The following is a 15,628-nucleotide window of genomic DNA, read 5'->3' as shown; positions in this document are numbered from 1 at the left end:
GATTGAATGTGAAAGTAAGTACTACTGTATGTGAACCCAAGGGATATTTCATTAGACATACTGGCTTTCCACTTTCGCTTCAGCAGGTCATTTTCTAAGTTTTCAATTAACAGGGTGTTATTAAAATGTAATGGGGCTGGTGATCTACTGACAACAAGTCCTTTGGAGAATATGACCGTAATTTAATTTCTGTCACCCTGACTGAACCTTTATCAGTAGGTATACTAAAAGTTGAGGAAGATGTGACTGTCTACCCTAAACTGATTGTGTGCAAAATGTGAAAAGCTTGTATGTTTTCAATATATAGTGTGTGTTTGTGTCTGTGTGTGTGTGTGTGTGTATGAGAGAGAGAGAGAGAGAGAGAGAGGCGGGGAGAGAGTGAGTAAGCTTTTGTCTAGTGCTGTACACAGAGCAACAGAATCCAGATTACTAATGCTACCCATAGAGCAGCAATATCCACATCGACTGTCATATCAACAATGACTGCACTTCAGGATAAACCGTGACAATGTTTGTAGAAGAATAGAAAAACAGTCCACCATTTCTTTAAGGGATGGCTGTGTATGTATTGGACAGAGAAACATAATTAAACACAGCAAATGAATGCTGTGACTTTACGCACATCCCTCTGAAGGTTATTTGTCATGCCTCAATGTCTGGAAAACAGCAGGTGTGCATAGTTACCTATATACCCCCTCCTGGAGGTTCTGTTTAGCATGACCCAAGTACTCATGATGACATGGGGAACCAGACACTGTAGTAGCGCTCTCTAGTGAAAGGTTTGGGAACACATCTCTGTACCTCTTGGCTTTTCCCCTCTTCTCCCCTTTCAATTGAAGTGTTACTATAGAGCCTTTTTGGGGAATAGATAAGATTAGATCAAATTGTATCAATACCTAAAGGGAAGTTCAAATGTTACAGCAGCACCAATACAATCTACATCAGAAGGACCCAGGATCAATTTTAAATTAAGAAACATTATATAAGTATACACCATATTTATAGTTTTGCCTACTGCAGTGTTTAAAACAAGGAGCATAGTATATCTCCTTTCAGATTGTTCAGTGTGAAATGGCCAAAAGGTTAGAACTAAATGTAAGTGTACCCATTACACTGACTCAAGGAGTTGTATCCAATACACAGATTGACTCATGTACAGTCTCATGAATGCTTGCAGGATGGACCTAAAACAGGGCCTGCCCTCCTAATACATTTGTCTAGTCTCTTACAATCCGCCTCTCTGATACTGATGCCCCAACGCATTAAAAAAAAACACCAACCACAACTCACTGGAAGTTGGGAGTGGAATGTTCAGCATGGACCTAGAAACTTCAAATGACCTGAGCCTCCTCAGCGAGTAGAGCCGCCCCTTCTTGTACACACTCTGGGGCTTGCTTCGTTTATTCCTGACTGTTGAGCTTGGAAGTGTTGTAACATAATGTACGGATGTAAACATTGGCACAATTCCCAGAGAACTCTGAAGGATAGGTTGACAGTCAGTCCCCCATCAGGTAGGAACCCTGTGGCTGGAGGGAATGAGCTGGCATAGATTTGCTCCAAATTTGGTGTAATCTAGTTGCAAAACAGACAGACCTCATGCCAACAAAAGACAGTGCATTACAGTGAATTGAAAATCAGATAACTAAAACATTAAATTATAAATTATAAATGGAAAGTGTCTAAATGACATTTGTTCTCCAAGACACTTTGACTTTGTGACAATGACACAAGACATTTTTTATGTTACCAAATATAATCCTTTCAAACATGATCTATAAAGACTGATGGTTTACCATATAGCTCATATGAGGACAAAGACTATATTCACTCATATGGGGTTCAAATGAACTTAATCAATCTGATTCATCTTGTCAAACAGAGCGTCTGAACGAGATCCCGTTCCAGCTGTCTAAGGTCAGTGGGTCTTATTTCCAGACCTAATGTAGCTGTCAACGAGGTGATCCAATTACAGGTCCAATTGGGCGCATTTCAGAGTTTGTCAAGGTATTTTATCACTGATGCTTGTGATTCACCATGCTACTGGTGGGGCATCACACACACATACACACATGTACTCACACACACACACACACACACACACACACACACACACACACACACACACACACACACACACACACACACACACACACACACACACACAGTTGCACACGCTCTGTGGTGGTCTGAAAGTCTGCTTGACACCTCATAATTAATGAGGTAATTAGTCCAATTAGCTAAGTGGGAGAATGAATTCTAGAGTGGATGACATCTTGGAAAATCTGAATTACACGTATCTGAAAATATAGTCTTAGAGGACTAATAGTGGTCCTCACCAGGCTCTAAGATGATGATGTTGTACATATCCCTTTATCTGACATCATCATTAACATTCAGTCTACTGAAAGTCCACCAAAAAGATATTTTGGAACCCAATCTACCTAATGTATTCACCAGTCTTGAGAACATCAGACATTCATAGAAATATGTGGAGGGTACTGCATTTATGCATTTCCTTACAACATTGAGCTATATCCTCTAAAACAAGGCAAATTAACTAGTGAGCTGAGATTCGGCCACCCATAATGTAGTTTAATCATCATTTTTTTCCCAATTTAGGTTGTTCAGAAGCTGTTGGAGCGTTGCACGATCTGTTAAATTCGGCTAAATCCTGAAACAACAAAGAAATGTATGTAAAAAATTCTAACAACAAAGTTTTTGTTTGTACCAAAGATACCAGGCTGGAAAACCTCATATTGTGAGGGTGGTCTCACAATATGAAGTTTTGTAAACCCTTTGTTGTATTCACATGGTCAGCAATTGTTAGAAACCAAAATAGACACGTTGTTTGTTCTGCTGTAAGACATTGTCTAAACACAATTATGTAATTGTGTAATTAGTAAATGGAGAAATACAAGTATGTGAGATGTAAAGTCCATACCCCCTTTTAGGACATTCTCTTGACCAAAACACTAAGTGATAATGGTAGAAAGATTTGCAGGGCATGTTTACATATCTTCCGGAAACCGGGGCAGGCTATTGTTGTTTTGTTTTGTTTATCTTATGATTTATTGGCCTTTGTAGTATTGTAAGCGACTGACCTTACACTCCCGAGCAGTAGGTGGTGGTAATGCACTTTTTAACATTGGTTGCAATATTCCATTAAAGCTGATAGAAGAAGAAGAAAGCGCGCCCATCGATATTTGGCGCTAGAGTATCCTGTACAGTCTATGGAAGATGAGCTTAGAGTGTAGCTAGCAGGGACAAGTTGTATGTCATTTGGCTTTCATTAAAGCTAAATTTCTGTGCACATCTCGACTATCTGTGTATGGACAATCATGTCGGATGAAGAATCGAAGGTTCCCGAGGAGCTTTTCAAAGATGTCAAATTCTACGTGGTCGGGGACATTGATCAAAAGGTGAACCTAGCTTGTAGGCTAGCCATCCACTAGATGCATTGACATTGTAGATAGCTAGCTGGCAAGACTGTTATTAAGACTATAACTATCCTGTCAAATAGTGTATTTCAATATCGCGCTCGGAAAATGAATTTTCAAAATCTTCTGGCCAAACGAAAGTTATTGTATTTGATGAAAAGTTATTAATTTCACTCCTGATCAGTTTAATAAGTTTGCTAGCTTTGTACGCTTGCTAGGGCTCATTACCAGGCTAGTCCTTGCTAACGTTCTAGGATGCTGCCCATAGATACAGAGCTAGCTAACGATAGACAGCTAGCAAGTAATAACTGCAACAGTAGTAGCTTACATTGTAATTACCGAGCAGCTATTTTGTGCCAATTAATGTGCTTCTGCATGTCTGCCCTTAAGTCAAGGCTGAAACCTTTTTGCATGCATTGTTTCTGCAGTGTAATATCCACCTCATACTACGTTTTCCAATCAAATAGCTAGATTGCTTTCTAGCTAACTCTAGGTTGCTAATCTTTTGGCGAGATCAGTTTGCAACATTGTGAGCCTGGTTTTGCGCATGTGCCAGATCATATTTTCCCTTGTAACACAGTATCATGGATTGCAAACTGTCTTCCTGCTAAATAGTGACTCGCAGTCGCTATAGTTTTCTGCTCATATCCTCAGATTACAATGGATTTAACTTGTTGATTGATGGTTATAGACAGTGTATTATTGTGTTCTATGATCCCGGTGGTCCTTTCTTTATACAGTTAATTAGCTGACATAAACGTTTGAAAAGTGTCGGAAATTCAGTGAACAATGCATATACAGTCGCTTTATGTATATTACCGGGCAAAGTAGATCTCTTCTGTTACACTGACCTCTCCACCTCTGTGCTGAGTTGTAGGTGGTGCAGTTGCTAAAGGCAGGAAAAGGGAAGGAGGTGTCATACAATGCCCTGGCAACTCACATCATTGCTGAGGATGGAGATAACCCCGAAGTTGGGGAGTCACGAGAGGTCTTTGACTTGCCTGTTGTTAAGGTAAGGGTGTGAAGCTGTAACTTATTGTAGAATCAACTCTTCATAGCTGTGTTTTAAGTGAAGGAGAAACAAATCAAATTGAAAAGCAATCAGTTACTGCAATATCCTCCATGCTGTTTCTCATATGTCATCATATTATTCCTTATTTATGGTGGAGAGAGAGTTATTGAAGTTAAATTGAAAGTTGATCAAAGTTAAGAATTACATCATTAATTCTTTTTTTTTACCCCCCCCCCCCCCCCCCAGCCTTCTTGGGTAGTCCTTTCTGTAAGATGTGGAGACCTTCTTCCGTATCCTTCAATTAGAGAAATCACAAACACGAGTTGGTAACAAGTAGCATGTTATTGGACACTTCTACTTTCCTCTTACTATCTTACATCACTCTTCTGTCAGGAATTACTTCAATATAATTATTTGGAATTGCTGATATTATTGTCTCCCCTTAACCCCTCCCTCTGGTTGTCATCTACTGTACCACATGCTTATGTGTCTGAATTGGAATAGTGCCTACCTCTGTAAGTATTCCTTAATGACTAACATTACAGAGTAACAGGGTTCTCCCCGGAATCTGGACAGATATTCTTTGGAATCACGGTTTGTCTCCCCAAGGTAGGCTCGTACTCAAACATTTTATAACGACTATTTTTGTACGTGTGACTGTGTAAATCCTCACTTGTCTTAGAAATCAAACAACGAGTGTTAGATTTAGGTTGTTCGGTTTGTCTTTCATCTTTTTCCCCCTGCCCTTTTTCAGCTCCCAGAGGATCTCAACACCCTTTGGGCCTTGGTAACGTTCTATGGAGGTGATTGCCAGCTGAACCTGAATAAGAAAGTCACTCATCTGGTGTGCTGTGAACCTAAGGGGGTGAGTCATTTACTTCATCACCAGACGCCATTTTGTGTGGTGAAATTGATGTAAACTGTATTATTTCAACAGAGAATATGTACATGTCTTTTATCTATGGTCGAACATGAAATGTACAATGACGAGCCAAAGTGACACACATTAAAAGTGAAGCTTCATAAGGAGGGTAATGGCACATTGAACACATTGTAATCTTCCATGATTTACTGAAGGGCAGTGACTTGACAGTAGTTGTATGTTTATATGTTGGGATCCCCAAGTGCAGGCTGGGGTGGCTTGTCTGGGCTTGTTCATTAGCAAGCCTTTGTCACCAGTTCATTTGATTGTTATGGCAGGAAGAGGACAGCTTGGTTTTACTGCTGTGTTTATACCCTGACTGCAGGGGGCAGAGCAGGAGGGAGGGAGGAGGGCTCATCGGCAACAGGGTTTTCATCTCTGTTCTAGTTTTTAACCTCGGTGTTAGCCGACTTCCTGTTTGTCCTGGTTTCTGAAAGATATCTGACTTGTCTTGAGGCATGAAGTGTTGAGAACCTCAGTCTCACGTGTGTGCGTGTCCGTGCTCCAGGCTAAATACGAGTGTGCCTTGAAGCACGGTGGCATCAAGATCGTCACGCCCGAGTGGATCAAAGAGTCTGTGGATGACAGGACGAGGAAGGAGGAGGCCCTGTACCACCCCAGGCTCACCTTCCAGGAGCCCGAGGAAGAGGAGGACTACAGCGGGGAAGAGTACGACCAGCGCTCGCGCTCAGACGGGAGCTACAGCGACCGGCGCTCCCGGAGATCCAGCCCTGCCTCGTCGCCAGACGAGTCGCCCGCCAGCGGCCGGGGCGGACACTCTCCCTCCCACAAGGCCCAGCGACGGGACGAGCTCATGTTCGACGATTCGTCCGACGAGTCGCCCGAGAAGGAGGAGAGGAACCTGAACTGGACACCGGCCGAGGTGCCCCCTGGTGCGGCCGTGACGCCCACAGCCGGGAAACGCCGCCAGCCGCCTGGTAAAGACTCTGGCCTGATTAACCTGTGTGCCAGTGTGCCGCCTGTGCCTGGTTGTGCTGTGCCCGCGCCCGACGGTCGAGCTGGTTTGGTGCCGGCCAGTGCCCAGGGCTCGGAGAGGCCAGAGGGCATGGCTGGGTGGAGCCCAGCTGCCAGAACGCTCCGGAACATCACCAACAACTCTGACATCCAGCAGGCCAACCGGCCCTCCAATGTCGCTCATGTAAGACCAAAACACTTATTACACGGCGTTCTGTTGCACTACATAATACGTTGTGGGGTTTTCTGCTATTGGTTGTATTTTGGTTCATGTTTAATATAATCAAACAGCAGTTTAAGAGAATTTTTCTGGAAATGGTGTTGAGTGGAAAGGTCATGTTAAACTGGATCCAATCAGCATTTGATTTTCTCCACATAGATCCTACAGAGTCTCTCTGCTTCAACCAAGACAATGGAACAGCAAGCCAATCAGAGCCAGGCCACTGCCCCCAACAACAACCCTCTCCTCTTTAACCAATCAAAGCTTCCTAGTCAACAGCTCACCCCTGAAGCACAGCAACAGTTATTACAACAACAACAACAGCAGCAGCAGCAGCCGCATCAGGTCGCCCAGCAACAGCCACCACAGCAACACCAACAACCTCAGCAGTTGCCTCAGCCACACCCCATGATGCACCTTCAGCAGCAACAGCAACTTATGCAGATGCACCATCAACAACAACAACAACAGCAGCAGCCGCAGCCAGGCTTCCCCCAGATGCCCCCACAACAGGCGCCAGCTCCTGCCCATCAGTTCCTCCAGCAACAACAACCGCAACCACCACCCCATCAACAGCAGCTGCACCCGCAAATGTTCAACCAGCAGCAGCAGCAGCACGCATTCTCTCAGCAGCAGTTGCGTCCCCAGCAGCTCCTGAGGCCTCCCATGCAGCAGCAGCAGCAACAACAGCAGCTGCTGCAGCAGCAGCAGCAACACGCTTTGCAGCAGCAGCTCCAACAACAGAGGCTACAGATGCAGCTCCAACAGCAGCAGCAGCAACAACAACAGCAGCAGCAGCAGAACCAACAGTTGCACCAGCAGCAGATACAGCAGCAGCAACAGCAGCATTTCCTGCAGCAGCAGATGCAGCAGCAGCAACACATGCAGCAGCAGCACATGCAGCAGATGCAGCAGCAGCAGCATCTGCAGAACCAACAGCAGCAGGCCCTGCAGCATCCCGGCCAGCAGCAGCAGCAGCAAGCGTCGTCTCTCCAGCCACAGATCCCACCTCCTCAGCTCACACAGCTGTTTGGTCATGAGCCGGGACAAGAGAGTGAGTCACCCAAGGGGGGGGCGGGGTTTCTAGTCTTCATTCACTGTTGGAGAAGAGGTGGCATGGCCAACGATATCGTTTGACCATCGAAAAAAGTGAAATGGTGTTAAACGTAATGTCTCTCCGTCTGTCTAGTTCCTGAGGATGGCTTCTTGGTGGGCTGTGTGTTCGCCATAGCAGACTACCCCGAGCAGATGGCTGACAAGCAGCTCCTCACCACGTGGAAGAGGGTACGTTTCATGTCTATTGTGTCTTTCTAATGTGTCGTCTGGGTTGGCTGTTGGTTGCGTGGAACTGAGGACCTCGGCTCCTAACGCATGCTTGTGTTGCGTTGCGACAGATCATCCAGGCCTACGGGGGCACTGTGGACTCGTCCTTTAACAACCGCTGCACTCACCTGCTGTGCGAGAGCCAGGTCAGCAGCATGTACGTCCAGGTAAGAAGGCTACACTGAAACCCCTGGGATCTACTCTAGGGATCTGTGTGTGTGTGTGTGTGTGTGTGTGTGTGTGTGTGTGGCTGCATACAAGCTGTGGCCCTGTGAAGGTACTACTTCCTGTGTCCTCCAGGCCCTGAGAGAGGGGAGGCGCTGTGTGACGGCCCACTGGCTCAACACCATCCTGAAGAAGAAGAAGATGGTCCCTCCCCACCGCACCCTCCACCTGCCCTTCGCCTTCCCCCCCGGGGCCAAGCCCTGCTCCCAGCACGTAAGGCCCTGCACCACCTCCGCCTCCTCCTCCACCTCCTGGCCTATGGAGCCTCTCATCCACGTTCTCTCTCTCCTCCCCTCAGATCATCTCCGTCACGGGGTTTGTGGACGCCGACAGGGACGACCTGAAGCTGATGGCCTACCTGGCGGGAGCGAGATATACTGGCTACCTCTGTCGCAGTAACACCGTGCTCATCTGCAAAGAGTAAGACTGGGACCGAGGGATGGATGGATGAACAGATTGATGGATGGATGATCAAACGAATGGATGGATGCTTGAATAAGATGTATACATGGGTATGCTGAGTGATTTCCGATCTGGCTCGTGTCCTAGGCCCAGTGGTCTGAAGTATGAGAAGGCCAAGGAGTGGAGGATCCCCTGTGTGAACGCCCAGTGGCTCTGCGACATCCTGCTGGGCAACTTTGAGGCCCTCCGCCAGGTCCAGCACATTAGATACTCCAACTACAACCTGCAGGAACCACTGGTGCCCAACCAGCACCTGGCCCACAACCTCCTCGGTACGTTGCGTGTGTTTTTGTGTGTGACCTGCGGGAGTCACTGGGTACACTCTGGAGGTGTGTGTGTTAACACGTGTGCTCCCCTCGCTCAGGGGCGTGGCGTGCTCCAGTCAAGGTGGCGCCTGAGGCTCTGGCTAGTCTGCTGCTCCAGCAGAAGCAGAAACAGACCGACTCCAGCAGCCAGCCGGCCAGCAAGAAGCCCAGGTCAGTCCCTCTCTGCTGCCACGCCTCGCTCCATCCCACACACGGGTGGACTCACGCTTATACAGTCATTTATTTTGAATACATATTATAAATATATATAAATATAAATATTTAATGTTTTTGTATTAGGTATGTGCACTGTTGGAATGTTGAATGAGTGTCGTTTCAAAATGTTGAATCCTTGTTGCGACCCGCTGCTCCTTGTCTTTATCTCCCTGTACCCCCGCTCACCCTCCCCTTCCTCTGCAGGCTGGAGGAGATCCAGTCTTCCAGTAAGAAGCTTCCTCCAGAGTCCACCCCACATGTGTTCTTCACTGGCTTTGAGCCTGCCCAGGTGCAGCAGCACACCAAGGTAACGCCACACTCACTACCATGGAGACGACCTCGTTCATCTGGCATGTCCATAGAGTTCAACCAGGATCCTTTTAGCTACCATAAAAATCCACCCGATTTAATGTTCACCTCTATTTTCCTCCCCGCCCTTTGTCCCCTTTTCCTTATTTTTTCTGTCTCCCATCTTTCATCCCTCCTCCCCTTCTCTCTCTCCTGTCTCTGCAGTGGTTGCATGCTTTGGGTGGGGAGCTGGCAGAGAGTGCACAGAAGTGCACTCACCTGATGGCCAGCAAGGTCACACGCACGGTCAAGTTCCTGACGGCCATGTCCATGGTCAAGCACATCGTGACCCCGGCCTGGCTGGAGGACAGCTGGAAAGCACAGAAGTTTGTGGGTTCGTTCATGTTCATCTCTCGTCCTCTGTCTTCTTTTTTTTTTATCGGTTGTATTCCTGCCAAACGGACCGATCATTTCTTGCTTTTATTTTGTGGGTTTCTAAGCTTGGAATGAACTGTATTGTTTTGTATTGAACTGTACTGTTTGTTTTGTGTGTGTGTTTTCAGATGAGCAGGGCTTCATGCTGAGAGATGATGAAGCCGAGGTGCTGTTTAGCTTCAGTCTGGAGGAGTCCTTGAACAAGGCCCACAAGGCACCTCTCTTCAAGGTCAGTGGAACACGTCGCAACTCTGGACGAATCCGTCCACGTATTTACATGTTCTTTATCCATCCCTTCAGCATTGTTCTTGACAGATAATGTCTCTGTGTCCCCACTCCGTCTTCCCCTCTCCGTCCACAGGGGAAGTATTTCTACATCACCCCAGGCATCTGCCCCAGCCTCAGCACCATGAAGGCCATCGTGGAGAGCGCTGGGGGGAAGGTGCTGGCCAAACAGCCCTCCTTCCGCAAGATCATGGAGCACAAACAAAACAAGGTAGCTGCTACCATGTAACACAGGAGGTGCTAGCAAACAAGAAGCCGGGTTGTGTTTTGTTAATAGTGATGACGTTTTTGTCGTTAAGGTATATGCAGTGTTACGGTTTGTGCATGTGTAAACCAATGGGATGCTGCTGTGCTCCTCAGAACCTTCCAGAGATAATCCTGATCTCCTGTATTAACGATCTCCACCTGTGTAGAGAGTACTTTCTGAAGAACATTGGTGAGAGGAACATGCTCATGTAAACCATTAAGTAGATCTGGTCTTGTCGTTTGTGGTGGCGGACGCTATTCTGGAAGATACTCTCGTTTTTTGCCACTTGAGTCAATCCAACCATGTCTCTCTGTCTTTTTGGTTTTCAGACGTGCACAACGCCGAGTTCATTCTGACTGGAGTCCTGACCCAGAATCTGGATTATGAATCATATCCTTTGAGATTAAGAATGTAGGGGTGTTTGTTTGGGTGGACCTGTCCCTCCTATAACCAGCTCTGTTCCTTAACTGTCTCACGTATAAATTTACTTGATGTAGATGTTGACCGGATGAAAAGGAGGAAGTTTGTTTCCTTGTCTACTGAAGGCTCTGTATGTGGAAGAAGCAATGACGACTTAAAACAAGCTGCAATGTATAGTCACACTGATATATTAAAACCTTTTGTACCCTGTGAATAGACGATATGTTGTTTTGTAGCTTTTTGTAACAGCAGTTAATAATTAATACATAAATGGATGTTATTTTTGTGAACTGAATGTTTAAATTATGGTTGATTCATTTTAACATTTTTATTGTACTGTTAAAAGGTTCTGGCAATCCTTACTGCTTTTGGAATTAAAATATGAACTTTTGTTGTCTGTGGACTGGTGTGGAGTTAATATACAAATAGACTAGTGATAGTCTATTAAGGACTATCATCAGGCATTTCTCACACAATACATTTAGCAATAGATTGTCAATTCAGATTCATATAGTAGTGGTAATCCTTTACCAATCCAAGACCACTGCGCCACACTGTCTTATTACCGTCAGACAATGGAAAACACTTCTCTCTCAATTCTCAAAAGATGACAATTCCACAAAGAGTTGATTTAATTAATTGTTAATGAAGTGTTAGAGTAGTTACTGGTGAAAGCGTAATTGCTAGCTGTCAGACGGCGTGCCTGGGGTCATCTCCTCGCACCAGCAGTGTGTGTAGCCTGCGGTGATGCCCTCAAAACCACTGAGCTGAATTAGAGGGTGCCTGTCCCAAGGTCGTGTGCTAGATTCTGCCTGCTTGGAGGAGAGAAAGATGAGCCTTTTGTGGTTGAAAGAAGTTACTATAAGCTGAAAACAAGGACTTGAGGTGGCAGGATGCAGTCAGGGTTTTATGACCTCAACTCTTGTCTTTCAAAATCCCTTTAGGTGTTTCAAAAGACTGTTGTGGACGGTTGTGGATGTAGAGTATGCTGCACTGCTTTCTTTCTCAGGATGTTTGTATTTTACAGATTACTTTCATTATTAAAAAAAAGTTACTTTACATGTTTACTTCCTACACTTCTATAAACGTAATATACAGAAACGCCTGTCCTGTCTGTACCACCTTGCACTGCTATCCAGGTTTACCACACGAAGGAAGAAAAACAGCTGTACAGGAAACTCCACTTGGTTAAATTGGCAGGCATGGATACTAATTGTGCTAGCCTTATTAATTCCAATTAGAAATGCAAATTAGAAGGCACATCTTTGATTAACACACACAAAGTTCCTTGTTGGTTTGTGGGTGTCCTCCTAGACCACTCCTGTTGACGAGGCCCAGTCAAAAAATGTTGTAATTAACATTTAAATGCTAAAGTAAGATATTTCTAATTACTTCACTCCCCTCCCTCTGTGTTGCATCGCACAGTTTGGACTGTGTTACTTTCCTGTGTTAAATATGATGCAAAAAATTACATGCTAATTACAGTAAGATGGGCATTGGGAATCATCAACCCTGAAATTTACATATGAGATAATTATCATTTAATGAAACTAATTACTAATAATTTTACCAATTAATGAGCTGCAGACATCTCATTATGTTTTGCAGAGTGCCTTGGATGGACTGATGCCATAAAAAAGAGCTAAATCAATTTCTGGGTGATAATTACTAGCACCTATAATTTGTACTTTCAAAGATAAATATTTAAGTTAGCAGAACAGAAATCTACTGCATTGTTCAATAGATTCTAGCCATGCATCCTTCTATTGACACACATTACTTTTGTAGCTGTTCTAAAATATAAATGATCCAATTCAATAATTAATTGGATATTTGACCTCATGAAATGTACAGAGAAAAGTGTGGTCTTCTGGTTCTCAACACATCAAAATGTGTGTGTATACTGCCCTCTACTGGGCAGCAATAGGAGAGCCAAAACAAAGGTATCATTCAGAAACAACACATCTAGACCAGTGTAAAGTCAGAGAGCCCTTTATTAATTAGCCAACATCACAAGCATTCCACTCTACAATACCTCTGTGAAACATGGCTTAAAGTTTTTCATAAGGAAAGATATTTACATAATTGTGCAAACAGTAATTTCCTCCAAATTACAGATACAAATCAGAATATCTGCATGCATGGGAATAAACTTTGACAACGTAACAAATTATAACTATCTGCATAAAAACAGCAAAGACTTGCACTAGGACTAAGTGTAAACTTCTGTTACTGATTGTTTGAACACACCTCCATCCTGTTCTAGAGTCTTTCATAAGCTGCGATTGTTCAAACATCTTAAAAATACTATATGCAAAAAAAAAAAATCCACATCATGTTTGTCTCATAACATGACAAATTCAAAATACTTTGGTGTTAGCACATCCAGTTTTGTTTGAATAGTGGAGAAAGTAGATGGGTTACAAACCTCTGTTTTTAGCTACAGTAGAAGGGTTTTGGCAGTGCATAGTTACTTGGAGAAACATCAAGCTCATTTAGTCAAAGGTCTCAAACACCTCATCGCACATCTATGATGATAAGCACAAATCCAATTCACCAAAAATTGTTAGATTAAAAATGTAACTGTATACCTTCATCCACCACAGATCTGCATACATTTTCATTTTTCTTTACATGATATATTCTTTACATCATTTACTGCATCATCATTTAGTAAGACTTCTGTTATAACTCTTGAGAGCCTATATAAAAAAAAGTAAAATACATTTTCACTAAAAACCACACACCTCTCACATCAAATGTAATAAAACAGCCATATACTCTATGTTCAAACCTCAACATGACTTAATTACATGAGTATACAAGTGCACATTTTTTTTTAACCAATTGGAATGCAACATAGATTGTGAATGTGGGGTTCTATTAAAAAGCTGGTTTTAACAGTAAAACTGAGGACTCCATCCATTGACTAAAGGTACTGAATCAGCTTGCCTCAGCTGTACGAAATCAGCAATTTCCCTCAAAGCTTGTGTATTTGATTACAAATACAAATATTATTCAAATCCTAAACATCCTTCTTTGGTTTCTCACACTTTATATATTTTTGGTGCCTATTGATTCAATATATATATATTTTTTTTTTTGGGGGGGGGGGCCTTGGTACTAATAAGAATAGAAGAGACTCAGTTCTCCTGCTAAAGGGTAACATTATCGCCGATGATGATCTGTTCTATAGATGGCAAGACAGTAGAGTAGAAAAAACGGATAAAAGCACACCATGCCTCTCCAGGCAGTGACTATACACAGAGAGATCCCCTCCCATCTTTACTGAACGACATGAGGGATCAGCGATCAGGACATGTCCTTAGAGGACGGTGCTGGTGTGGAAGTGAGCCTGCCTCTGCTCCCGGTGTGGATCTTGTGGCCGGGGAAGCTGGGTATGTGCGCAGACGTCCTCCCACCTTGACTCCCAGCCGTGGGGGAGAAGAGGAACGGGGAGGGAGGGGAGGAGGACGAGGAGGTGGGAGACAAAGAGGAGGAGGTGGAAGAGGAGGGCGAGGAAGAGGAGGAGGAAGAGGAGGAACAGAAAGAGTAGGGCCCGGTGCTGTGTCGGCTGGTTTGGTTCTGCGAGAGGGAGAGGTGCTGGCACTTGTCATTGCGGGAAGGGCTCGGCATTCTGGGAGAGGCGTTACCGGGGGACTGCGAGGAGGCGTGGCTACACATGGGGACGAGACGACTCAGATTCAGAGATGGAATAGCAGATTTGAGACTGTAGGAGGAGCGGGAGGATGACGGGGAGGGAGGTGATTTGACAGGGTTAGAGACATTAGTAAAGGGAGCAGACAGTGATGCCATGGATGTCTGTTTTCCCAAACTATGACAGAAGGCTGGGATCTTAGAAGCAGGTAAAGCAAGGAAAGAGTGATTACTGTCCCCACCAGCTTGTTTAATACTTCTGTTAGCCTGCAGACAGAGATGGAGGACGATCACAGGTGTTAAAAAAGGCAAGATAGGGGTTAATAGTAATAATCACAATAACACAAGAATCACTGAGCATCATGTTATAAACAAGCATCAAACAGTACTTGATGCAGAGGTCTGACAGAGAGTAAGGGTAATCAGGAGTTGGAAATGGAAATGAAAGTAAACTACAAGAGATGATGTGTCAAGTGAACACACTTAACCTAGGTGAATGTACGGAAAGTAGGCATAGGATGCAGGACGCACGGTAAATGGTGTAGGCTGTTAGGGCATAGAGAAAAAATCGAAAGTGTACAATGTAGGCTGTAGAATGGAAAGTTACAGATGAAGAGTAAAGGTTGTAGATGAAGGTACACAGTGACCATGGCCATACACAGGACACAGTGACCAGGCCATACACAGAACAGTGACCATGCCCATACACAGAACACATTGACCAGGCCATACACAGAACAGTGACCATGCCCATACACAGGAAACAACCTCCCAGAGACCGGAACCAGACATCCATTAGGGTTGGCTCACAATACAGCACAGTCGGTTCGACCACAATCATGTCTGCCAATCATTTACAGTCTTCACCAGTGCTTCTGTCTACTCTACTAAACTGTGATAGACAGGGGCTGTTGATATACTAGCATAGTACTAGCATAGTACTAATGCAGTATTAAAGCAGTATTGTACCAGTTTCAAAGTGAAACTACCTGTCGGAACTGCCTCTGGTTGTCTTGCAGACTCTGGCCTTTGGCTGGTTTTTCAGGCGACCCAGATGGCTTGGATGAGCCCAGACGACTGGAGGAGGGGGGGCCACTGCCACTCTGTTAGAAACAGAACCAAACAGACAAAATGGAACAACAAGGTTATGAAATAGTTACTGATTGAACTGATTGGGGTGAGATAGGATAAGAATGGAA

At 44.5% G+C, this 15,628-nt stretch overlaps 2 protein-coding genes across 7 annotated transcripts in view; one reads left to right on the top strand and one right to left on the bottom strand.

Moving 5' to 3' along the window:
- The first annotated feature begins 3,203 nt into the window (after positions 1-3,203).
- On the top strand, positions 3,204-11,163 carry paxip1 (PAX interacting (with transcription-activation domain) protein 1). The gene is made up of 20 exons (XM_047027465.1): positions 3,204-3,419; positions 4,315-4,449; positions 4,696-4,739; positions 4,995-5,058; positions 5,204-5,314; positions 5,880-6,530; positions 6,726-7,620; positions 7,756-7,850; positions 7,961-8,056; positions 8,190-8,327; positions 8,413-8,534; positions 8,664-8,848; positions 8,941-9,052; positions 9,302-9,404; positions 9,611-9,779; positions 9,949-10,049; positions 10,182-10,316; positions 10,466-10,541; positions 10,682-10,742; positions 10,829-11,163. The coding sequence occupies exons 1-20, from the start codon at positions 3,339-3,341 to the stop codon at positions 10,842-10,844; spliced, it is 3,390 nt and encodes a 1,129-aa protein (XP_046883421.1). The 5' UTR covers positions 3,204-3,338; the 3' UTR covers positions 10,845-11,163.
- A 1,585-nt stretch (positions 11,164-12,748) lies between these two features.
- The window catches only part of si:ch211-207d6.2 (sickle tail protein), a 28,256-nt gene continuing 25,376 nt past the window's right edge, over positions 12,749-15,628 (bottom strand). For 5 of the 6 annotated variants that reach the window (XM_047026792.1, XM_047026793.1, XM_047026789.1 and 2 more), the window contains 2 exons: positions 15,419-15,532; positions 14,421-14,502 (listed from right to left, as the gene is read on the bottom strand). In XM_047026792.1, the coding sequence (XP_046882748.1) occupies positions 14,449-14,502; positions 15,419-15,532 (168 nt within the window). In that variant the 3' untranslated portion in view covers positions 14,421-14,448. Of the gene's footprint in view, positions 14,503-15,418; positions 15,533-15,628 lie in introns of all 6 variants that reach the window. The other variant, XM_047026791.1, reaches the window with a different exon arrangement.

Source organism: Hypomesus transpacificus, chromosome 10 (assembly GCF_021917145.1).
Source record: "Hypomesus transpacificus isolate Combined female chromosome 10, fHypTra1, whole genome shotgun sequence".
In the NCBI taxonomy this organism is placed as follows: Eukaryota; Metazoa; Chordata; class Actinopteri; order Osmeriformes; family Osmeridae; genus Hypomesus; species Hypomesus transpacificus.
The sequence above is the reverse complement of the archived record's forward strand: the minus strand, read 5'-3'. Positions and strand labels throughout refer to the sequence as shown.